This window comes from Acromyrmex echinatior, chromosome 13 (assembly GCF_024713525.1).
Source record: "Acromyrmex echinatior isolate Ae372 chromosome 13, ASM2471352v2, whole genome shotgun sequence".
NCBI lineage: Eukaryota > Metazoa > Arthropoda > Insecta > Hymenoptera > Formicidae > Acromyrmex > Acromyrmex echinatior.
In genome coordinates, this window is record NC_141864.1 from 560,535 (window position 1) to 585,451 (window position 24,917).

Sequence of the window (24,917 nt, forward strand, 5' to 3'; positions counted from 1 at the left end):
CAGATGAATTTCTACGTCGATTCATTACTGTGGACGAAACATGGATTCATTACTTCACACCCGAGACGAAGGAACAGTCAAAACAATGGACTTCACCGAATGAATCAGCTCCGAAGAAGGCGAAAACCGTGATGTCGGTTGGAAAGGTGATGGCCACAGTTTTTTGGAACGTGGTATAATTCATACCGATTACTTTCCGTCGAAGCAAACGATCAATGGCGATTACTACGCAGCGTTACAATAACATTTTAAAAAAAAAACGTCCCCATTTAGCGAAGAAGAAAGTGCTCTTCCATCAAGACAATGCGGGTTCACACGTGCCCGGCACCGATGGCCAAATTCGATGAATTTCGCTACGAATTGCTTCCCTATCCAATAGATTTAGCCCCCCTACGACTATTTCCTATTTCCAAACCTGAAGAAATGGTTCGGAGGAAAGAGATTCACCATCAGAGAACAGTTCATCGCCGAAACAGAGGCTTATTTTGAAGAGTTGGACAAATTATATTATTTGAACGGCTTGAAAAAGTTGGAGAATCGTTGGATCAAGTGTATTAAGCTGAAAGGAGACTATGTTGAAAAATAAAAATGAATCGATCAAAAAAATGTGTTTTACTATGTTTTTCTAAAAACTTATTGACTTCCCTCGTAATGTAAAAAGCTGTAGTTATAAATAATAGTTATTACTATGAGTAGTCAATTTTTTAAGACCCAACGACTGCTATGTCTTCTATAGTAGACCCCGCATTAAGTGAATTTCAACCAATTGAAACTCGCCTTATGGATAAGTTTACTGCTTTTTCTATTTTCGTTAGAATAGATTTAAAACAGTATCTTGATTGGCTCAGCGACTTAAGGTCACGTCTTAAGATTACAGAACTTTTGTGTGCGGCAGTCATAATTTGAAGCCATAAAGTCGATTCTGTATCTTCAAACAAAGTGAAAATTACAAAAGTGAGCAAATTTACTAGGTGTTGACCAATAAAATTATCAGTATTCTAATAAATTCGCTCACTTTTATAATTTTCACTTCATTTCAAGATACAGAATCCTCATGGTTCACCTTCCATAATAGTAACCAAGCGAATTAAAATTAAGAGTTCAAAAGAATTCTCGACTGATTGGCTGATTCTTATAGTACGTCTTATGGTTACTATTACGGAAGCTGTGTACTATGGCCTTTAGGCTATGTTCCAAAATTTACTGCTAGTACTGAAAATCTATAGAACACGTGACATAAACTGTGATTTTTAGTACTGACAGTAAATTTTGGAACACAGTCGTCATTTTATATCAGATAGACCTAAGGGTGAAATCACACGGTGCGGAAAACGAAAATGCGAAATTGACAATGCGTCATAGAAGTAACCAATCAGCGATATTCCAAATAGCGCTGATTGGTTGCTTCTATAACGCATTCTCTATTTCGCAGTTATTTTTCGCACCGTGTGATTTTACCCTAAGGATTACTGCAGACAAATTTTCTGTAACAGTAACCTTAAGCCGTGAATTTAAGCCCATAAGCCAATCAGGATACTATTTTAGATCTAGTATTCTAACAGAAATAGAAACAGCAGTAAACTAAAGGTCGGAACACATTTCCTGTAAAGCCGAAATCAGACTATGTATTGAATGAGATTGAAGATTGACAGATTGAAGTCTAATCAATCAGAACAAAAGGAGCCAAAATTTCTTTATCCTCCTGGTGAAATTTCAATTTTTAATCTTTAATCTCAATCTTCAATGCATGAGCTGCGTTCGGCAATGCAAATCTGAGGCGTTTGAGTACTCTTTTTCTACACGTAAGTCAGTACACGTGACATATGCTGTACGAGCACTCCGACGCCTCAAATTTGCATTGCCGAACGCATCTAATAGCCTGGATCCGGCCTAACAGTAACCATAAGACATACAGTAAGTATGAGCTAATCACAGTCGAGAAATCTCTTGAACTCTTTTTTAAAGAAATTTTAATTGGCTGATTCTTACCGTCTTATGATTACTGTTACGGAAGGTGTGTGCCATGACCTTTATCCATAAAGTAAGTTTCAGTTGAAATTTACCTTATTACGAGGTTATGAATCTGAAAGTTTACTGTTATTTCTATTTTCGACGTATTTAAATTACGTAGACTAAAGCAATATCGTGATTGGTTCATTGGCTTATGTTTACTGTTTTACGGTCACTGTTGCGGAATTTTGTGTGCGACACCGCTAATGGTTAGATCCATGGATAAAAATCAATCGCTTGGTGAGCAAGCTGTATTCCGAAACTTATAAAAAAAAATGTGCAAAAATTGCAATCTTTCTGTGACCGGCTATATCAATTGCACACGAGTCAATTGCGCACAAGCCGATCACAGCACTCGAAAGAGAATAAAAAGAAATTTTGTATGTTTATACATATTTATACAATACATAATTAATCAAGCATAAAAATTTATTTATAGGATTTTTATTCTCTGTTTTTATTGTCTGTGCTTTTTATTGTGTTTTCAGCTTTATCCTCAATATATCATTTAATGTTCTACAGTTAAAATACTATATAATAAATAATATTGTATAATAAATCGCGTTTTAATTATGATATTCGTAATCAGGAAAGTCCTGAAATCACTCTAGAGTACACATTTATATTAAATGTATAAGATAGTGTTACTTTCGAGGACAATGTACATTTGTAAATATTATATATATCGTTCATTTCAGGGACATCTACAAAATATATAGTTTTCTAGTATATGTATTATATCTATTGAGTTGTGTTGCGTTGTGTTGCTCTATAGAACGGTTTCACACAACAATTCAACAGATATAATACATACACTTGAAAATTATATATTTGTTGCTCCTGAAATGAACGATATACATTTGCAAATGTATGTACATAGATCCCGAAAGTAACATTGTCTTATACATTTAATACAAATGTGTACAAACAAAAAAGATGCATTATGTACACTTCAGTGATTCCGCATTTATGTATACCAAAAAAACAATGTATTAGTAAAAGTCCCCAAAAACTACAATTAATACACACACATATATATATATATGTATATACACATAGTGCGACAAATATGTTCCCGGACAGGGCCTGAAATAATTGAAACAACAATATGCATATTTTTTGGTTTTATTATTCAAAACATTCTCTGGCTTCAATACACTTGTTACAGCGATTCAATAGTGATTCAAATGCATGTTCTAGCTCAGTTTGCGGAATTGCCTCTAGTGCCTGTGTAGAAGTTGATTGGATGGTCGGAATGTCATCAAAAAAGCGTCCTTTCAATTTCAATTTCAATTTTGGGAATAATGAGAAGTCGCAAGGGGTCAAATCAGGTCAATCAATACGGTGGATGGTTTAACACAGAGACACGATTTCGAGCCAAACATTGACGGACAATCAATGAAGTGTGACTCGGTGCATTATCATGCAACAAAGACCAATTTTCTGGATCACGATATTCGGGGCGAATACAATGAATTCTGCCCATCAATTGCTTTAAAACTTCGAGATAATATGCACCAGTAATTGTTTGGAACAAACTCTTTGTGGATAATACCTTTGCTATCAAAGAATGTGATGAGCATTGTCTTGATTTTTGATGGAACTTTTCATACGTTTTTGCTTGTGGTGAATTTTTTGACTTCCATTCCGCACTTTGACGCTTAGTTTCTGGATCATATTAAAAGCACCATGTTTCATCACCCGTAACAATTGATTTTAGGAAGTTTGGATTATTTTCTGCGGCTGCAACGATGTCTCTGGAATAATTGATTCTCGCTGATTTTTGATCGCTTCTTAATGTGTGTGGAACAAACTTCGCATAAACCTTCGTTTTACCCAAATCTTCATGTAATATGGTTCGAATCGTTTCTGTACTGATATTTAAAGCCTCCTCCATCATTTTTAATGATGCATTGCGATGGTTTGCAACAAAATCACGTACTTTTTCGATCATTTCGAACCAAAATTAGCCTGATTAGTCCTGATTTTTTGTCATCTTCAAGGGTCTCTCTGCCTTCCAAAAAACGCTTATGCCACTCAAAAACAGCTGTATGACCTAAACATTGACTGCCGTAAACTTATTGCATCGATCGGAATGTTTCTGATGCACTTTTACTAAGTTTTGCGTTAAATTTAATCACTGCTCTTTGTTCCATATTAAAATTTCTACCTCGACCAAAATCTTGTTTAACATGAACTGTCATATCTTCGTTATATGTCAACCAAAATGAATGAAACTTTGACACATGATAGCAAAATGTTTAATCTTTAAAATGTATGTTCGAACGCACAGATGTCGCCACTAGTTGTTGAGATGTGGTTCGTGTCCGGGAACATATTTGTCGCACTGTGTATATATATATATATATGATATATATATATATATATATATATATATATATATATATATATATACAGGGTGGCATAAATGTACGGCCCCAATCGTTCCGAACAGGTAGAGTGGACTAAACTGAGTAGAAAAATCCTCTACCATTTTGTAATGCTCGCAATAATTAACGAGATATTAACGTTTAAAGATAGCCGAATACGCGTATCCGTTCGACTTACTATTGTCCAAGGTACGGCCCCCTGAGCGTACGGCGCGCGGACCGCGAGGAGCGGGAATGGTCTAGCAGGCGCGCCGCGTCGTTTGAGCTTAGATGCTCGCGACAGTAAGCCTCGCTTCTCGCGACCCGCGCACTCGGTGGGCCGTACTATCGGCAATAATAGGTCAGGAGGACGTGCATTTTCGGCTATCTTTAAACGTTAATATCTCGTTAATTATTGCGAGCATTACAAAATGGTAGAGGACTTTTCTATTCAGTTTAGTCCACTCTACCTGCTCGGAACGAGTGGGGCCGTATATTCATATATATATATATATATATATGTATATATATATATGTATATATATATATATATATATATATATATATGTGTATTCATATATATATATATATATTAGGTGTTGGAATTAATTCGTAGCGTTTTTAATGAAAGAATGTTATTTATTTCACATGAGCATTAAAAAATACATTAATGAAAGTACTTCCCATCACTTGTAAAACGCTACGAATTAATTCCAACACCTAATATATATATATGTATATATATATATATATATATATATGTATACTTGTATATAGTACCGGCAAAAATTATATCACCTTTTGGTTTTTTGAGTATAACTTTCGTCAAAGGGTATCAAATACGCTCAAAATTTTACAGTAAATACCTGATGATAGATGCACTTTGTACATGAAATGTAATGAATTTTGACAATGTTACGCCATGATTTTTTAATTTTTTATTGATTTTGGCAAAATCGCACTTTTGGGCTTTCTTTGTTTTTCATGTCGTAGCCATTGTTCTTACGGTCTTAACTAACTTAATTTTGGCAATAAATTTAGTGTTTCACATTATGGCAAAAACCCGTGGTGCTCGAGATATAGACGAACGACAGCAGAATGCTATTATAGAAGGCCGCAAATAAGGGCGAACGCACGAAGAGCTCGCACAACAGTTTGGCATTTCTAAATCGGCGGTAATCAAATTGCTGAAGCGTTGGAAGACTCAAGGAGATTATGTCAAGAAGAAGAAAACTCGGCGACCGCGTTGTACTTCTTCTGTCATTGATCACAATATTCTCCGCATATCCCGCAGCAATCCACATTTCACGGCATCAGATATTGCCAAAGAAATATTAATTTCTGATGAGTCTAATCCAATCATACGGATCATATATTATTATCTGCAGGTTGCAGGACTACATGGACGACGACTCGTAAAGAAGCCATTTATTTCCTCCAAAAACCGGAAAGTGCGAATGGAATGGGCGAAAGCTCATCTTAAATGGACACCTTAGCAGTGGTCCTCTGTCGTCTGAAGCGACGAAAGTATGTTTTTGTTATTTGTTACTGACGGAATAATATGGATTTGTCGTCCTAAAGGTAAGCGCTTCGATCCCAAGTACCAACTTCCCACAATGAAACACGGAGGTGGTTCGGTCATGGTGTAGGATGCTTTCTCTGCAAAGGGAATAGGTCCCCTTCATAGGATCAACGGCAAAATAAATCAAAAAGTATACATAAATTCCTCGAGAATGTGATGCTTCCGTACGCAAAGCGTTTCCTTGGTCGTGGCTTTATATATCAGCAAGACAATGATCCAAAGCATCGCGTGGCTAAAATGCGGAAGTGGTTTCGGCAGCATCGAGTAACTTTTCTAGAGTGACCAAGTCAATCGTCCGATCTAAATATCATCGAACTGTTGTGGGATGAACTCCAGAGACGTTTAGCCAGTAAGCGAACTACAAATACGGCCGAAAAAACCATGCCAGCGGCACTGTAACTTTTAATTTTCATAACTTGAGATTTACTTAATTAAAAGATACTTTATTATAACGTTTTGGAAAGTTCTTGACATCAGCTATTAGACATTAGCTATTTTCTAGAATAAAAAGTAAGATGTTTCATTTAAAAAAATCGATGTGATCTTGATTAGACCTTGGCAAAGCCACCCAAGATCAAACTGATATGATCAATAAATAGATCTTTTTAAACCCCACAACTTTATATGATTATTGAATTATTCTGAATATATTTTTGATTAGGTCTTATCCTGCGGAGATAAAAAGAGTGGACGAGTGGTCTGAGACATCCTGTATATATATATATGCACACACACACACACGCACACGCATGCACGCACGCACGCACGCACGCACACACACACACACACACATATCAATATATATATATATATATATATATATATATATATATATATAATAGAACGATATAATCTATAATTTTAACCCATCAAGATGAGAAAATACTGATACCGAGATTTAGTCCTGATAGAAATAACTGATAAAATATTCTCATCTTTCTCGAATGCATTACTAGTATTACTACTAATTACTGAATTAATAATGAAATACTTACGTTCTCTCTATCAGCTCATCGTTTCGTACGTCCATGTTAACTTCTAACCCATGGTACACGTTGATTGGTGCCAGTAACCTCCAGCTGCAAGTTGCGCACACTATCTGTTAATTCCACAGATTTTTCAACTGCCTGCATATTAGTATAATTTGCACAACCAATTAAATTGTTAATATTCGCCATTTTTCCAAAAATTTACTTTGATAAACGAACACAGGCTGGACAAGCAAATTAACAAATCATGGAGATCGTGCGTTTATAGTAAAAATGTACGTGACAACATGATATCAGTTTGAAAAAGAATCCTCAGTCCAAGTATAGTGCCACGTGCAAAAGTTTATACCTCAGCCTAAAAGTGTATCACAGGTTCGAACAATGCCGCAAATAAGCTTCAGCATTTTATCAGTAAATAGATCATTAGTTATAAATAGATCATCATAATTAATATATTAGTAGCAAAAAGTACAATGTCTCGAGTAAAATCGTATGCCTCAGCCAAAAAGTATACAAGAAGATGTCGCGCTCGAAAGATTCCATCTTAGTATGTTTATCTGTTGCAGCTCTTCGAGTATCATAGCGCAATTAAACATATCGAACGGCAATCGAATGGCTATCGAACAGCTATCGAATCAATATCGAACAGTCATCGAACGACTATCAAAGGGCCACCGAACAGCCATCGAACGGCTATCGAACAGCTATCAGACTGATATTTAACAGCTATGAACAGTTGTTAGATTAGAGCGTGCGTGCGTGCGTGCGTGCGTGCGTGCGTGCGTGCGTGCGTGCGTGCGTGCGTGCGTGCGTGCGTGCGTGCGTGCGTGCGTGCGGCGTGTGTGTGTGTGTGTGTGTGTGTGTGTGCGCGCGCGCGTGTGTGAGTGATAATATAGATTATGCCGTAGTCTCGTCTGAATAAACTATGTAGTCACGTTTTCTTACCGGCTACATCAATGTTCACAGTTTCTGCTCAAAAAACCAAAAAGAAGGATAGCGCTCTTAGGTCCCTCGCAGCGCCAGACGCGCGCGTTACTTCTGGCGCCATTTCGTTTCTTCATTATGTTTTCTGTTCATGTAGTCAGCAGTGTTCTTTATAATAAGTATTTTTTAACACATTATTTTCCGTATTATCTTCCTAACATGTCGAATCAGAAAGATTATTCGTCGAAAAGTTGCTCGCCGATCTTTTCGAAGAGGAACAAGCGCAAACATCATTGATGGTCCCCTGGCTATGGATCGCGATCCAAGTCTAGCCGGCATACCCGTTCACCAGTTCAACCTTCGAGAGTTTTTTCATTCTACGAGGAAATGTGATACGCTATGCGAATTCTTGGATTTATGCTCGCGCATGTTCGTCTCTGACGTATCGACAACGACTGGTCATATTACGGTATCGCGAACATTAAATATCTCTTTTGATATCTCCCGTCTTTAATAGCACTATCCTTGTCTATCACTAGAAATACATATTTTTGTTGCCAACAGTCGCGACACAACAGTCGCGACACAACAAACAAAATTCGTCGACATGTCCATATTCACGTGATCGTTGTAAACGTGTTTCAAGTTGATACAATTCTGTTTGAACAGGATCAACAAGTTCGCGTTGTCGCGTATCAGATGTTTAGGTATTCTCGCGTACGTCTGATAGAGATAGAAGCAGTCAACGTTCACGTGACGACTCATCGAAAAATATTCTCTCACCGCATCCTGCTTGTCGCACGTTATCAAAGATAAACATAGAATTTGGGTGCGTCTCGCTCGATGAAACGACGTCACTGTTGTTGGAGAATGTAAAATATATATAGACATGTAAAATATATAGTAGACGTAAACAAATTTTTGAGATATCGATACTTTGATTATTGCAGCGATTTCGAGTAGACGTTCTCGAAATGTACGCCGTTTGGACTCTCGAGCAAACTTATGAGAACATTGCTTTACCGCAATTAGATACCTGTGGGCCGCAAATGATCGTGCGTATACTACTCGGCAACATTTCGCCGTGCTTGCGCTTCTCCGCGCTGCTTCCATTTGCAATTTCACAGTTTGTGACACGTATCGTCAACGATTCCCGCACGAATTTCATGCTCGCACTAAAGGTTGTGCGCTCTCCAACAACTATTTGAAGGCCCGCGAATCGCGCAATAGCAAAATGTATCTCGCGCTGTGTCATGCTTCCGATATTCGGGACTTGAGCGCCGAGCAGTATACAGGGTGTCCCATTTTAATTGCCCACCCCAAATATTTCGAAAACTACACATCCTAGAAGAAAAAGTTTTAGACAAAAGTTGTAGGATTTCGAGGGGGGCATCCAACAGTGACCTTGACCATGACCGTTACCATGGTCGTCAAGGTCATTTCAAGGTCAAGTCAAAATTTTCAAATGGAACGCCTCTTTTTTCACACCGCAATTGGAAAGAGGAAGAAATTTTACGTCCGAATATGACCTTGACCGTGACCTCAATGTCAAGATCATGTCAAGATGAAATCCAAACATCTTGAAAACTATATGCTCTTGCAAAAATGTTCGACACCAAAGTTGTGAGGTTCGGCGGGGGTTACTTAATGACCATGATCATGACCTTCAAGGTCATTTCAAGGAATTAGGAAGAGGAGGAAATTTTACGGGTCTGAATTTTGTGTGATCATAAAAGCAAACTCCCAATGAAGAAAACTAGTTATAAAGGGCCATTTTATGAAAATTAACTTTTACTCCGTAACCCTTTGTTTCGGCACTTTAAATCTGTAAACCATGGTCTTTTAGATCCTGCCGCAAGTGCAAGAACAAGTGATTTTTCCATAGGTTTTTCCACTTTTTTCAAATAAGAAATGTATAAAAAAATTATTTTTCCCGAAATATTTAATTGGGATTTGTAGTTGAGGATTTTAAGAAGCTCCATGAATTTCTGCAGATTTTTCAAAGCATTTTTACCGTTTAAAAAAGGCACAGGATCTAAAAGACCATGGTTTACAGATTTAAGGTGCCGAAACAAAGGGTTACGGAGTAAGGGTTAATTTTCATAAAATGGTCCTTTATAACTAGTTTTCTTCATTGGGAGTTTGCTTTTATGATCACACAAAATTCAGACCCGTAAAATTTCCTCCTCTTTCTAATTCTTTGAAATGACCTTGAAGGTCATGATCATGGTCATTAAATAACCCCGCCGAATCTCACAACTTTGGTGTCGAATATTTTTGCAAGAGCACATAGTTTTCAAGATGTTTGGATTTCATCTTGACATGATCTTGACATTGAGGTCACGGTCAAGGTCATATTCGGACGTAAAATTTCTTCCTCTTTTCAATTGCGGTGTGAAAAAAGGGGCGTTCCATTTAAAAATTTTGACTTGACCTTGAAATGACCTTGACGGCCATGGTAACGGTCATGGTCAAGGTCACTGTTGGATGCCCCCCTCGAAACCCTACAACTTTTGTCTAAAACTTTTTCTTCTAGGATGTGTAGTTTTCGAAATATTTGGGGTGGGCAATTAAAATGGGACACCCTGTATATCGAAGTTATATATCGTTGCAATATATATCGAAGTTCGTACTCTTACGTATGAACGGAGACATCAAATATGTCTGGGACAAGCTTCCGGAATATATGAAGGCAATTCAGAGATTCGAACCTATCGTCGCTGCGAAGAGCACTACAATTAGCCATGGCAGCGGACGCACATCCACGATCCCGCAATAAAGATAAAGGATTGTAGCGAATGTCGGCGTCGCGCAGCGGTCTGCTGAATCGAGCGATAAACGCGCTTCCTTTCGAGTTACACATTGCGGGTTACCAGTTTTGCGGCCCGGGCACTCGAAGCGATTAGCCAGAGGTGATGCGGATATAAATTAACTAGACGCGAACAGCGTGCCGAGAACACGACATTGCGTATTCTTGCAGTAATGATCTCATCGATAGACACGCGGCGGACAAGGTAATCGCCGATAAAGCGCTAGGACGTATCGTCGCGAGAAATTCGAACCTCTTTGAGCGAGAAAGCTGCCGCTGCTGCTGTCTGAGCAGCGATGAAAGCAAAGATCAAGATCGGCATGAAACCGAAGAAGAAGACGATGAGGAAAAAGGAGACGAAAAAGCGGATACTTCCGACCGCGAAATGAAACGGTGCGTTACCGTATCTGTCAATGTTGGGCGCGCTCAGGTCCTTGATTAGCGGAACGGCCAGCGTGGCGAAAACAGTAAATGACGGCAAAACCGTGCGACGTCAGCTCGAAGAGCTGTAACGTCACGGAACAGGGACGCGGACTATATCTTGGCCCGTATAAACGCGAACAGAGCGTAACTGCAAAAAAAAAAAACGCCAAAGAGACGATAAAAATGCCTTTGTAACTACCAAGGTGCAATTGAACATGCTCGTGAGCATATCCAATATGCGCGTACCACACTTTAGAGGTGTTTTCATGCGCAATGCGTTACCGACGAGCGGCGCGCGTCGAAAGCAGTATCGTGAATCCGCACAATGCAACGAGGCCTGGTACTCACTGGACAGCATACGCGAAGAGGAACAACCGCGTCGTGTACTTTGATAGTTTCGGTAATTTTCGACCGCCCAAGTGGTGCGATTCGGGAATGGTGATATTTCAGGAACGGTGCTACGACAATAGAGTACAATCGCACGTCCTATCAGACGTACGATCAGAGCTTCTGCGGACAGATGTATCTGCGGTTTCTACAAACGGTAGAATGAGACGCACGTGAATTTAAAAAAACTCAAGATGCTGTGAAATCTTAATATTAGTTGAACGCTTTTTCCGTCATGTCGTTGACGCTTACGTTGAGCGGGAAGAGCACCGTCCTCGCGGTGAACTACTTTCCCCCCATAGATTTAAGTGACGGAGTTACGAGCTCGGTTTGACAATTTTTGAAACTTATCACACGATACGTTGACGAACGTATCAAACGTGAACAAATCAAACAACATATTTTATTTCGCCAAAGATGACGCGGAAATTATAATTCCCGAGGATTCGTATGAAGTACGAGACATAAATGAATTTTTGAAACGCGCGATTTTACGGACACGCCCGCGATACGCTTGAAACGATTGACGTAGTGCGTGGTGACAATAACAACAATGACACCGAAGTGAGGGTGGAGAATACCCGATTACGCTCTGCACAAATTACAACACAATTAGTTGCGAGATTAGATGTGCATACAGAATAAACTTTGATAAGCCCAACATTGGATCGCTGCTGGGATTCTCGTCGAAGCGTATACTGCAGCCGCTAAGATGGCACGAATCGGACGTGTCGATCAATATAATGAACGTAAACGTTATCCGCGTAGAGTGTAACGTGACCGCGGGCGCGTATAGCAACGGCAAAAGCGCGCACACGATACACGAATTTTCGCCGAGCGTGCCACCAGAATATAAGATATCGGAGAGGCCGACGCAGATCATTTAACTGCCGATCACGGTACGGAACATTACAGATCTAATGATACGCGTCGTCGACCAGAACGGACGATTGCTCGATTTTCGCGGAGAGGAGATCGGCGTTAGATTGCATGTATGACAGCGACAGTAATAACGTGAGCGTGAGATGATCGTGCTGAACGGAACGGAGCGCAGAGGCATGCATTCTTTACGAAGGCGAAGACGTCACGCTCGATAATATTCACTCATCCAGCTGCATCAGGAAGAAGAAATTCAGCGCATCGAACGTTACATTTTTAAAGTCTTTGGGATTCGCGGTGCGCAACATTTGAGATGATCAATATCCTAAACATTGAAGATGATCGACATCGCATCGTCAAGATTGATTCACACGTACAACCTGTTCGCCAACACAACGTTCAGGTACAGCGATGAGAATACCCATACAGCAACAGGATCTGTACACACTGCTATACGAATGCTTTCTCTATGTCGAGAGAAAACTGACGAAGAACAAAGTGGTTCAGGGTGTTCACGTGGCATTGAGAAATAATTGCGTCGCGTTCATATTCGATGAGATTTGATATGAACTCAATGGTGTGGAGACCGTAATAAAAACGTGAGGACGCTCACGCTCTAACTAGCACGCTCAAGAACTATGTAATAATGTTATCCGACAGAAGCGTGATTCTGCGGAATGCCGGTTTCAGAAGACGCACAGGGCAAGATGATATTGTACGGAGCTAAAAAATTGACAGAATTCAAGGAGAAGCTTAAAGTATACGAAGCAATTCGGAAGAAAAATTCTGAGAGGATCAGAACGAGAGAGAAGAACAACATGCCGAAGAAGACAGAGGAAGCGAGGAAACCAACAACACCAAAAAGTAGCGAAAAGGAACAGGAGACAGACGTGTGGTGCTACAATTGCGGCGGTAAAAGACACAAATTTAAAGACTACAAGAAGAAAAAATTAGGTTTACTTAAAAAATGTTTTAAGTGTCAAAAATACGAGCACACGGTAAATCTGTGTAACGCGTCAGACGATAATGAAGCGATAGCCGATAAAAAGACGGCGGTAATTAATACGGTTACTGATTCATCGAGCGGTAGAATGTTTAAACAAATCATGATAAACGGTGTGCGGGTTAATGCGTTAATTGATACCGTCAAATTATAGTAATGTGCAAAGATGTTTACGATAAAATGAAATTAGATAAGCTACGAGGAAATAGTATCTGTTTAACCGGTTTTGGAAAAAAACGAAGTGCATTCATTAGGTTGCGTAAATACAATTGTAGAAGTAGATGAATATCCGTGTATAGTGCACGTTGTGCCAAATGAAGCTATAAATTCAAGCGTAATAATTGGTAGCGATTTCCTAGCGATGACAGAAATGACCGTTAATAACGACGGAATAACTATACGAAGGGCAACACCTGCTCAATTGTTAACACAAATCAACGTGATCGAAAAGCAACCGTTAGACATTGGTAACACGACGGATCCGAAAATACGCGAAGAAGTAGAGACAATTGTTGAAACGTATCAAGTAAATAAGACAACGGACGTGAGCATACGTATTGTACCAAAAGACGAAAGGCCTATCTTTCAAAAACCGCGACGATTACCGGCATCTGAGCGCGAAATAGTCGAAAACCAAATAGCGGAATGGCTAAACGACGAAATCATTGAGAAGTGTATGTCGGAATACGCGAGTCCAATAGTCGTTATAAGAAAGAAGGACGGATCACCGCGTGTATGTATTGATTATAGGAAGTTAAATTAAGTCATAGAAAAGGACGGTCATCCCTTACTACTAATTGAAGATCTAATAGATAAATTAAAGGATGCTTGTGTGTTTAGTACGTTAGATCTGAAAAATGGATTTTTTCATATATCCGTAGAAAAAGAGAGTCGAAAATACGGCGTTTGTTCATTCCGAACGGTCAATATCAATTCTTGAAAGTCCCTTTTGGATTATGTAATTCGCCGAGGGTTTTCCAAAGATATATTAATGCTGCTTTCTGAGATTGGATTAGACAAAATATAGTGTTGCTTTACGTGGATGGACTTGATCGTGCCGGTAGCAAACGAACAAGAAGCGTTGGAACGCTTGCGAATCGTACTAAAAACAGCTAGCGACTATGGTTTGCAAATTAATTTTAAAAAGTGTCAATTCGTGAAAAAAACTATCGAATTTCTAGGTCATATAGTAAAAGGGGCTATATAGTAAAACATATAGTAAAAGGCAAAATTTATTCTTCCCGAGAGAAAGTCAAAGCCGTGACAGATTATCCAGAGCCGAAAGAATTAAAAGATATTCAAAGCTTTCTGGATTAACGGGTTACTTCAGAAAGTTTATACCTTCGTATTCTACAATCGCGAAACCGTTGAGCGACATGTTGCGGAAAGATCAATCTTATAATTTTGATGATAAGGCTCAAAACGCGTTCATACAATTGAAGACGATTCTAACTCAGAATCCAGTACTGAAAATATATCATTCGCGACAAGAAACGGAAGTACATACGGACACAAGTATAAACGGTTATGGAGCTATATTTCTGCAGCGTTCAGACGAAGATAACTTATTACACCCAGTATATTTTATGAGCAAAAAGACTAAAAAAGAGGAAAGGAATTACACGAGTTACGAATTGGAGGCGCTTGCGATAGTAGAGACACTTAGAAAATTCCGAGTGTATCTATTAGGAATTCAATTTAAAATAATTATTGATTGTGCGGCTTTTTAACGAACCATGAGCAAAAAGGAGTTAAGTACGCGTATTGCTAGATGGGCTTTAGTGTTAAGGGGATGCTGGAGTGTTCTGTTTTATCATTAAATTTTAAAAGCATCTTTCTCGTAACTGTGTTTATAGATTGAAAAATCCTTCTCCACAATTAAAGTATCGACAACAACGCAAGTCGCCAGCTACATTTGAATACGAAAAACGAAAGAAAATTAAAGACTTACAGTTTTGTTATCGGCTTCTGTAGTCAACACATAACAATATGTGTTGCATATAAGAGTTTCAGATCTTGCACGTTCATGAAAAGTAGCTGGCGAATTGCGAAAAACCTAAACGAACAATCCCATGCTTTTAGAAACGCGGTAGGAGTTTTAGTTTAAGGGAAAGGTGCATCCGAAAATTTCGTTTGTATATTACGAGTGAAATTGACGTGAAGCTATGAAACTGAGCAGTATTTTAGTTCCGCGATATTCCGACAGCGGCGCTGTCATGAAAAGTGCGTCGCTGAACCATAGAAATGATCTGAATTATCAACCTACTCAGGTCCATATCAATCAAAACGTGCCCTGATCAAAGTTTTTTCTTTTGAGAGGAAAAATAATAAAATAAATATGATATTAGTTATTTCAATTTTGTTGAAATAATTTCTTCCTAAACAAGAAACATACCATAATATTTACATATGAATACAAATGAAAATAATTATTTTAATTACACTGTTCTGTCTTTTACATACATTTTATTTAGTAAATTATTGATGCATATAAAATAACATATATATATATATATATATTAGGTGTTGGAATTAATTCGTAACGTTTTTTAATGAAAGAATGTTATTTATTTCACATGAGCATTAAAAAATACATTAATGAAAGTACTTCCCATCACTTGTAAAACGCTACGAATTAATTCCAACACCTAATATATATATATATGTGTGTGTGTATATGTATGTACGTATGTATGTATGTATATATATATATATATACATATATATATTATATATAATAGCATAAATACACACGCGTGTGCGTATGTATGCGTATGTGCGCGCGCGCGCGTGTGGTGCGTGTACATATATACAACACATGTCTAAACATTATTTACTGAATTATTTACACATGCATATATCAAGATTCGGAACGTGATGTGTTTCGGTTGAGCTTTCTTTCTGATCGGATGTCGGAACGACAAGCGGCAATCTCGTAGCAGACGTAGCATATAAATGAAATTTTCGAATACACTTTGCTCTTATACTAAAGCTCGTAACTCGTTTCTGCAAGCATAGTATTGTTTTTTGAGATTTTCTGTAAATCGCCAGCTACTTATGCAAGGTCTGAAATTATTGTATACAGCACATTTTTGACTCGACTCGGATGTCGAGTCTTAGTAAGAAGCGCCATTCCTCCTATCGGTCGCACGCAAACGAAGTAGTATTGCTATTCAACTAGAGAAATGGATTGAACCATTGTAAATAAACCAGCAATATATTATCAGCCCGAAACGCCATAATAATATATTTTTGTATATATAGAAATATTATATATATCAGGATCGTTGTTTAGAGAAGGAATCGTGCGTTCTTACTGCATCGACGATGATGCCAGAATCGATAGAAATCACATTCTTGAATTGCAGAACAAATTATTGAAACAGAAATACGACAGAGTGAGACAGAGAAAAAACAAAAAAGGATAGAAACTCCGATTGTAATCGGTGAGACTCCGCATGCCGAGCTGGGCTCGTCGAACGAAACAGCGAGTCTATCCTTCAGAGTCTCTCTCTCTCTCTCTCTCTCTCTCTCTCTCTCTCTCTCTCTCTCTCTCTCTCTCTCTCGCTCCCTCTCTCCCCTCTCCCTCTCTCCCCCTCTCTCCCCTTTCTCTCCCTTCCCCCTCCTCTACTCTCTCTCTCTCCTCTCCTCTCCTCTCCTCTCCTCTCCTCTCCTCACCTCTCCTCCCCCCCATCTCTCGCTTGTTTCTAGCGACCGAAAATGCTTTCTAGAAAATTTCGGTCGCTCAATGTGTATAATAAAAGAGGAGAAGGAACATTATAGATAATATATAAGTTTTAATAAATTATGCTACTCCTATATCCCTCCAATTTATGTATAATAGCAAAAATAATTTCAAAACATGATAATTTATGGGATATTGATATTTCTATGATTTTCCATGAGCGTTATATACCACGTTCATAGAAATGATTTGCAAGATCTCGGCGTGGTCTCACGCGTAAGATGCGAGATCTGAATGTTAGAGATCTCATGATCAATTCCTTTTTTCTTTTTTCATGATTTTTTTTTTTTAATAAGTGACATGTTAACAAACATATATTACAGGCTAAATATATTTTTATTTAATTATTGAAATTATATGTGTATTTCTAAACGTTTTAATTTACCTTTAGAAAAAATCCAAAAGGAATCATGTTTCTGTAATAATGTTACGTCGATCAGTATTTTCTGTGAAATGTTTTTTTTATAATTATCATCCGAATGAAAATTCTGATAATCAATCAAATCGCAAAAGTGCGATTAATATAATTATAAGGATGATTAATATAATTATAAGGATGATGTCAATATAATTTTATAATTAACAAATCAAAAAGCCTTTATATGTGCCATTATATGCAATATATAAATAACTTTTATTTATCTATTAAAGTGATTCGGTATTCTTCCTATAGTTATTAGAATACATGTTAAATTTTGGGTCGACTTTTGAAGCATCGCCTTATTTCCCCCTGCCGCCGCCGCTCAATGCTCGACAGCTGAGCTGCACCGGATCGCACGCGGATGTGTATCTCAGGAGCGTTGCACTAAGAAATATGCTCCGTATTTTCTAGCAAATTATCAATCCTTTACTTTCCTTAGTCTTCTGTGATGTCTTCTTTATTCAACATGCCTTCTTTATTCACATGTTGAATAAAGAAGACATCACGGAGTTATTGAAGTTGAATCATTCCAGTTTAAAATTACGCATCTCGTTCTGTATCTCTTTTATTAGTCTTAAATTGATATTATCAGTATTCTATATTAAAAGATATTACATTTTGTGGCACATAAGCGTGGTCAGTAGCGCTTTGAAAGAAAACCGAATGTATCAATGTAATGTATAAAAATAATAAAGTAAATATTTTAAAAGTACATAATATTTAGTAAAATGTATATACTTATTAATATGATGTTCAATCACTATTATTAAGAAAATAACAATTATGTAAGAAGGAAAATATTTTTATGATAATTTTCATGCTAAAATGTTGTCATGATAATTTTTATGTTGGAAGGTATGATAGCAGCATGTTTCTTATACTGTGATGCTTCTGAGATGTCCACGCGCGATCCAGCGGTTCAGCCGTCGACTGTTGAGCGGTTGTAAAAGAAAAATAGGCAGCACTTCAGAAATTGGCTCGAAATGTGTAACTAGTTCTGAGCACACTAAGTACACATATAATTTCTATAATTTTATAAAAATATATTTGGAGCTATATGTTCATTAATGACGTTCTTTGTTTAAAAAAAAATTAAGAAAAAAAGGAAAAAGCAGGATTGGAACATAGGATCCTCAACATTCTGATCTCGCACCTAACGCCCGAGACCATGCTGAGTTTTTGCAGACCGCCTCTATGAACGTGGTACATAAAATACACGGAAAATCGTAAACTACATCTCGTTAACTATCACGTTTTGAAATCATTTTTGCTATTATATATTAATGAGAAAGGTATATGATTAACTCTTTCACTAATATCGTGTGAGACTCGTGGTAAAGAAATTGGGCCAAACATAAGTATCATTGATGAGAGCCGTGGTATGTCTATCGGGCCAAACATAAACAATATGTTCCAAACTGTTAATTATGGCACGCGCCATCGTAACTTAAATCGTAGGGCAAAGGATTAATATAATTTAATAAAAATATGTATTGTCTAGAATGTCTCTTTCCTCCTTATGATACACGCCAAGCGGTCGAGATCGTCGAGAAAATATTTTCGGTCGCTAGAAACAAGCGACCACAGAGAGAAAGACAGAGACAGATTCATTATTTTGCTAGCGAGCCCAGTTCGGCGTGTCCGCGCGGAGACTCACCGATTACAATCGGAGCTTCTATCCGTTTTTGTTTTTTTTCTGTCTCGCTCTATCGAAACAACAGAAATTGAAAGAATTTTAAATCATAAACACGGTTGCCTGTTCTTCGTTTTTTTTTTTTGACAGATTTCGGTTTCTTGGACTAATATTCAATACTCCAGCAGATGTGAAAATCTCCAATTTTTGTCGTCTGCTGGAGTATTAAATATTAGTCCAAGCAATCAAAGTCTGGCAAAAAAAAAACGGAGAACTGGCAACCGTATTTGTGAATTAAAATTTTTTCATTTTTTTTTTTATTAAATTATATTAATCATATATCTTTCTCATTAACGTATAATAGTAAAAATGATTTCAAAACGTAAACATTGATGAGATATACAATAGTTTACGACTTTCCGTGCACTGTATGTATCGCGTTCGTCGAGGTGATCTGCAAGAACTCAGCGTGGTCTCGGGTGCAAGATTAGAATATTGGAGACCTTATGTTTGATTCTGCTTTTTCCTTTTTTCATAATTTTTATTTAATAAATAACGTTATTAATAAACATATTACTCCAAATATACTTTTTATAACATTTCAGAAATTATATACGTGTACTTCAATGTGCTCGAAATTAGTTGCGCATTTCGAGCCGATTTCTGAAATGCTGCCTACTTTTCCTTTCACAACCGCTCGACGCTTGACGGTCGAACCGCTCACGCGTGGACGTGTATCTCAAGAGTATCATAGTATAAGAAACATGCTGCGACCATACCTTCCAGCAAATTGTCATGAAAATATTTTCCTTCCTACATAATATAATATTGTATTTTCTTAATAATGGTGATTGAACATCATATTAATAACTTAATGCATTTTACTAAATGTAATGTACTTTTAAAATATTACTTTATTATTTTTATGATACATTCAGTTTCAAAGAGTTACTGATCACGTTTTTGTGCCACAGAATGTAATGTAAAATTTTACTTTACCGCATCATACATCTGGTCATCTATTTGTATTTTTTTTTAGTGGAATAAACCTGGATAATACACTTAAATGACGTATCAATAATAGAACTTCAGAGATAATAGAGAGTTTTTTTTACAATAACGTGGATTTAGATACGGTGAACGCCTTTTCTTAATTAGTCGCTAAGGAAAAGATAATGTGATCATGATATCGATTATGTATCTTTTTTCTTAGAATGATAAATAAAAATTTTTTGTATGTATGTGTATATATATATATATATATATATATATATATATATCTATATACATATATGAATACATATATCATTTTGCGTGACGCTGTATGTGTAGAAAACAACGGCGTTATACGAGTCAATCAGCTGTAACCAGTATGACCCGCATTCACAGTATCATTGCCGCACAACAGTACTGTCAATGTAGTGTAGTGTAGTAGTGTTCTACACACAACCATATATATATGTGTGTGTGTGTGTGTGTGTGTGTGTGTGTGTGTGTGTGTGTGTGTATATATATATATATTGGGTCATCTAAAAAGTATCCGCGGTTTTTTGTCACTAGATGTGTGTTGATGGTCATATATCTAGTGACAAAGTATCGCGGATACTTTTTAGATGACCCAATATATGTATATAGTGTTTTTTTGTCCACAAAATAGAAAAAATGTAATAGCAGAATATTGTTTGCCTTTGATAAGAGAAGGTTATGGGTGCTTTATAACAAGCGACTCAGTACAATACAGTACAATATCTCATCCTTGTATTATCGAACAAGATTGTAATGATGCACCGTGTCGCACTGTGTCTCTTGTTGGAAGGCACTCTAGAAGGCCAAAATTGGTTGTGATGTATGTTTCTTGTTGACACTTTATAAAGCCAGAATGAGAAATGTTAGCATCTTTATGTTATTCGTGAAAATATCACTTTTATTTATCATACAAGTGATATGATTAAATTTATTGTTATAACAATAAATTGTGCTTTGCCTAATTATGATCCAATGTCAGAGGCGTTCATCGTGGGCTGACTATTTTTAATTTACTGCCAGAGGCGTTAATCGTGAGCTGGCTAGCTATAACAAAATGTTACAGCCATAAATCATATTTTGGCTAGTTATAGACAAATGTCAGAGGCGTTCATCGTGGGCTGACTATATTTAATTCACTGTCAGAGGCGTTAATTGTGAGCTGGCTAGCTATAACAAAATGCCACAGCCATAAATCGTGCTTTGGCTAGTTACAGATAAATGTCAGAGGCGTTTATCGTGGACTAACTATTTTTAATTTATTGGCAGAAGCATTTCGATTATTAAATTTGGAGAAATACAATTACGGAACCAATTTATAGAATTTTGCGTCTGCAATTAAAGAAATGCAAATAGATGCATTATCATGATGGAATCAAAAGCTAATTGCTTGACATAACCGAAACAAAGAAACTAATGAAGAAAAAAAACTGAATATCAGTAAATAACTTCTTTGAAACCTTACAAGTTTTGTCTGAAGCGTTTTTTCTAAAAACGTTATGTAATAGCCTTAGCACAAGGATGATCGTAATTGAATCGTAGAACGTGAATCATAAGGCAACGCATTATATTTTGGCGTACTATGCATGTCGATACAAGTTCACATTCCTTTACGATCAGTTATAGTCACCTTTATATTCAGCTCCTAAATCCGGAGTCTTTTTGGACACCCTATATAATATATATGTTATATATATATATATGTATATATATATATATGTATATATATATATATATATATATATATATATACAACCTAACATTACACAGTCAATAGTCACATGCATAATTTTTGTACGATGCTGTAATGTATGTAAGTATATCATATTCAAATTGTTTTAGCAAATATATACACTTACAGGTCAATGTACATTGACTAACAGCAAGTTACAATAAGTATATTTTTACTAAATGAACACTCTGACTGTGACTTAGATATATTTTCGGATGCAACCATGTATTTGAAATACATGTTTACACGTGTAATGTAATAGCACTTTTTCCTTTATTCCCAATGTCATTTTAACTTAGGATGTAACATGTATTATCAGTACGTAAATACATTGCACATACATATGTAGCTATTCCATCTCTTTTTATTATGTTAATGGGCCTTTTACAATTATAAGCCATAAATCAGCCATAAGAAGTCAAACGCTAAAAATTGGCTGTGATTGATCAATTTTTAGCTTCTGACTTCTGATTTGTAACTAATGTGTTATTGTAGAAGGCCCATAATAAAAAGAGATAGAAGTTACTCATACTTAGCTTTTCATGCAGATATAATATAGACACATTAGTGAATATTAGAATTATATTTTATGTGCATTATGATGTGTACATTATAAAATATATTTCTAATTCATATTCACATACGTGTGTAGCTACTTCATCTCTTTTTGTTACGTGTAACAAAAAGATGTATTGATGTCCTTTTTTTTCTACGTTTAATAAAAAGAGATATGTTTTTTATGATTAAATATTAGTGATATATGCTTTTATATTTTCAATATCAGAATATACATACAACTAACATAAATCAAAGCTAACGATAGTCAAACGCAGATGATCAGACGTAACATCTTAAAAAAAATAATCAAATTACGAATCCTCTGATAAATCCTCATTTTATGTAGGTGCGCAACTAAGTTCCCGCTGTTTGTCAATAAATGGCTCCAGCAGTAAGTGCTGGTCGATTCTGACATAACCTAAACGTCATGAACCAAGCTTAGACATATGGTAAACAAACCGCTTTGAAACATTAGTGATTTTGTTTTTACGTCATATTCTTTTGGTTGTGTGAAAATGTCTGATTTTGTGCCAAATAATCGTCATATGCGGGAAGTATTGATTTTCTTCTTTCATTCGAAGAAAACGGCGGCTGAAGCGCATAGAGAGCTCCAAAAAGTTTACGGAGATGCTGCTTTAAGTGAAACAAGATGCCGAGATTGGTTCCGTCGCTTCAAAGACGGTGATTTCGATGTTGACGACCGTCCGCGTGAAGGAAGGCCAAAAACCTTCGAACGCTGAATTGGAGGCATTGCTCGATGAGGATCCGTGCCAAACGCAAGAAGAGCTTGCTTCAGTATTAGGAGTTACCCGCCAAGCCATTTCCAAGCGATTGCATGCGTTGGGAATGATTCAGAAGCAAGGAACTTGGGTTCCTTATGAGTTGAAGCCAAGGGACGTTGAGCGTCGTTTTTTCGTCTGTGAACAACTGCTCCAGCGACAAAAAAGGAAGGGTTTTCTTCATTGCATCGTGACGGGTGATGAAAAATGGATTCATTACAGCAACCCAAAGAGAAGAAAGTCATAGGGGCTGCCCGGTCATGCTTCTACGTCGACGCCTCGGCCGAATATTCACGCTGCGAAGGTTATGCTGTGTATTTGGTGGGACCAGGTCGGTATTATTTATTATGAACTGTTGAAACCGAACGAAACCATCACTGGGGAACAGTATCGACTTCAATTGATTCGATTGAGTCGAGCACTGCGCGAAAAACGGCCACAATACGCGGAGAGGCATGAAAAAGTGATTCTACAGCATGACAACGCTCTGCCTCACGTTGCCAAACCCGTTAAAACCTACCTGCAAACGCTGAAATGGGAAGTCCTACCCCACCCGCCATATTCTCCAGATATTGCACTGTCCGATTATCACTTGTTCCATTCGATGGCACATGGTCTGGCTGACCAGCAGTTCGACTCATATGAAGACATCCAAAAATGGCTTGATTCGTGGATAGCCTCAAAAGATGAACAGTTTTATCGTGATGGTATACGAGCTTTGCCAGAAAGATGGGAAAAAGTAGTAGCTAGCGATGGGCAATACTTTCAATGATTCATTTGTAACCATTTTTTCACAATAAAGTTGCATTTTCATCAAAATAACAGCGAGAACTTAGTTGCGCACCTAATATATACGCATTATATATTTATATATATATATTTATATTTATATATATATTTTATATATGTATACAATTTTAATATTGCACATTTAAACATAGGGAATGCATAAACAGCTTAGCATTGATAACTTCTATCTGCAACGTATGTATATTTACATTATAGTACATATATGCAATATTGTACAATATTGCCTATGTGTGTATTATATTTAAGTACATCACTAATATTTTAACATGATTATCTTTTACATATTTTTATTAAACATAGCAAAAAATGGTATAGCTATGTATATTATATGTGTAATACAATATATCTATGTATAGCTAATACATATCACATCCTGACCTAAAATGACATTGTACGACAGGAAAAATGCTTAGGCCCATGTGTCAATGTACACTGTCAATACTGAAAATCTATAGTTACCTATTTTCAGTACTCGCAGTGAATATCGAAATACAGTTGTAGTATCACTTTTTCCTATGATCAATATCATTTAGGTTTAGTCAAGATGTAACATATATTATTGTCAATATATAGACACGTGTTTCATATATATATATATATATATATATTAGGTGTTGGAATTAATTCGTAGCGTTTTTAATGAAAGAATGTTATTTATTTCATATGAGCATTAAAAAATACATTAATGAAAGTACTTCCCATCACTTGTAAAACGCTACGAATTAATTCCAACACCTAATATATATATATATATATATATATATATATATATATATATATTATATATATATAAATGAATACGTCATTGCACATACATAATGTAACTCTTTTTACTCTGTCT

At 36.8% G+C, this 24,917-nt stretch overlaps 1 protein-coding gene across 4 annotated transcripts in view; it reads right to left on the bottom strand.

Moving 5' to 3' along the window:
• Nucleotides 1-24,917, bottom strand: part of LOC105153240 (uncharacterized) — a 354,849-nt gene that overhangs the window by 156,970 nt on the left and 172,962 nt on the right. For all 4 annotated transcript variants that reach the window (XR_015547195.1, XR_015547194.1, XM_087412646.1 and 1 more), the window contains exon 3: nucleotides 6,957-7,040. Coding sequence is in view for 2 of the 4 variants with exons in the window: in XM_087412646.1 (XP_087268772.1) it covers nucleotides 6,957-7,040 (84 nt within the window). In the remaining 2 variants the exon portion in view is untranslated. The remainder of the gene's footprint in view (nucleotides 1-6,956; nucleotides 7,041-24,917) is intronic.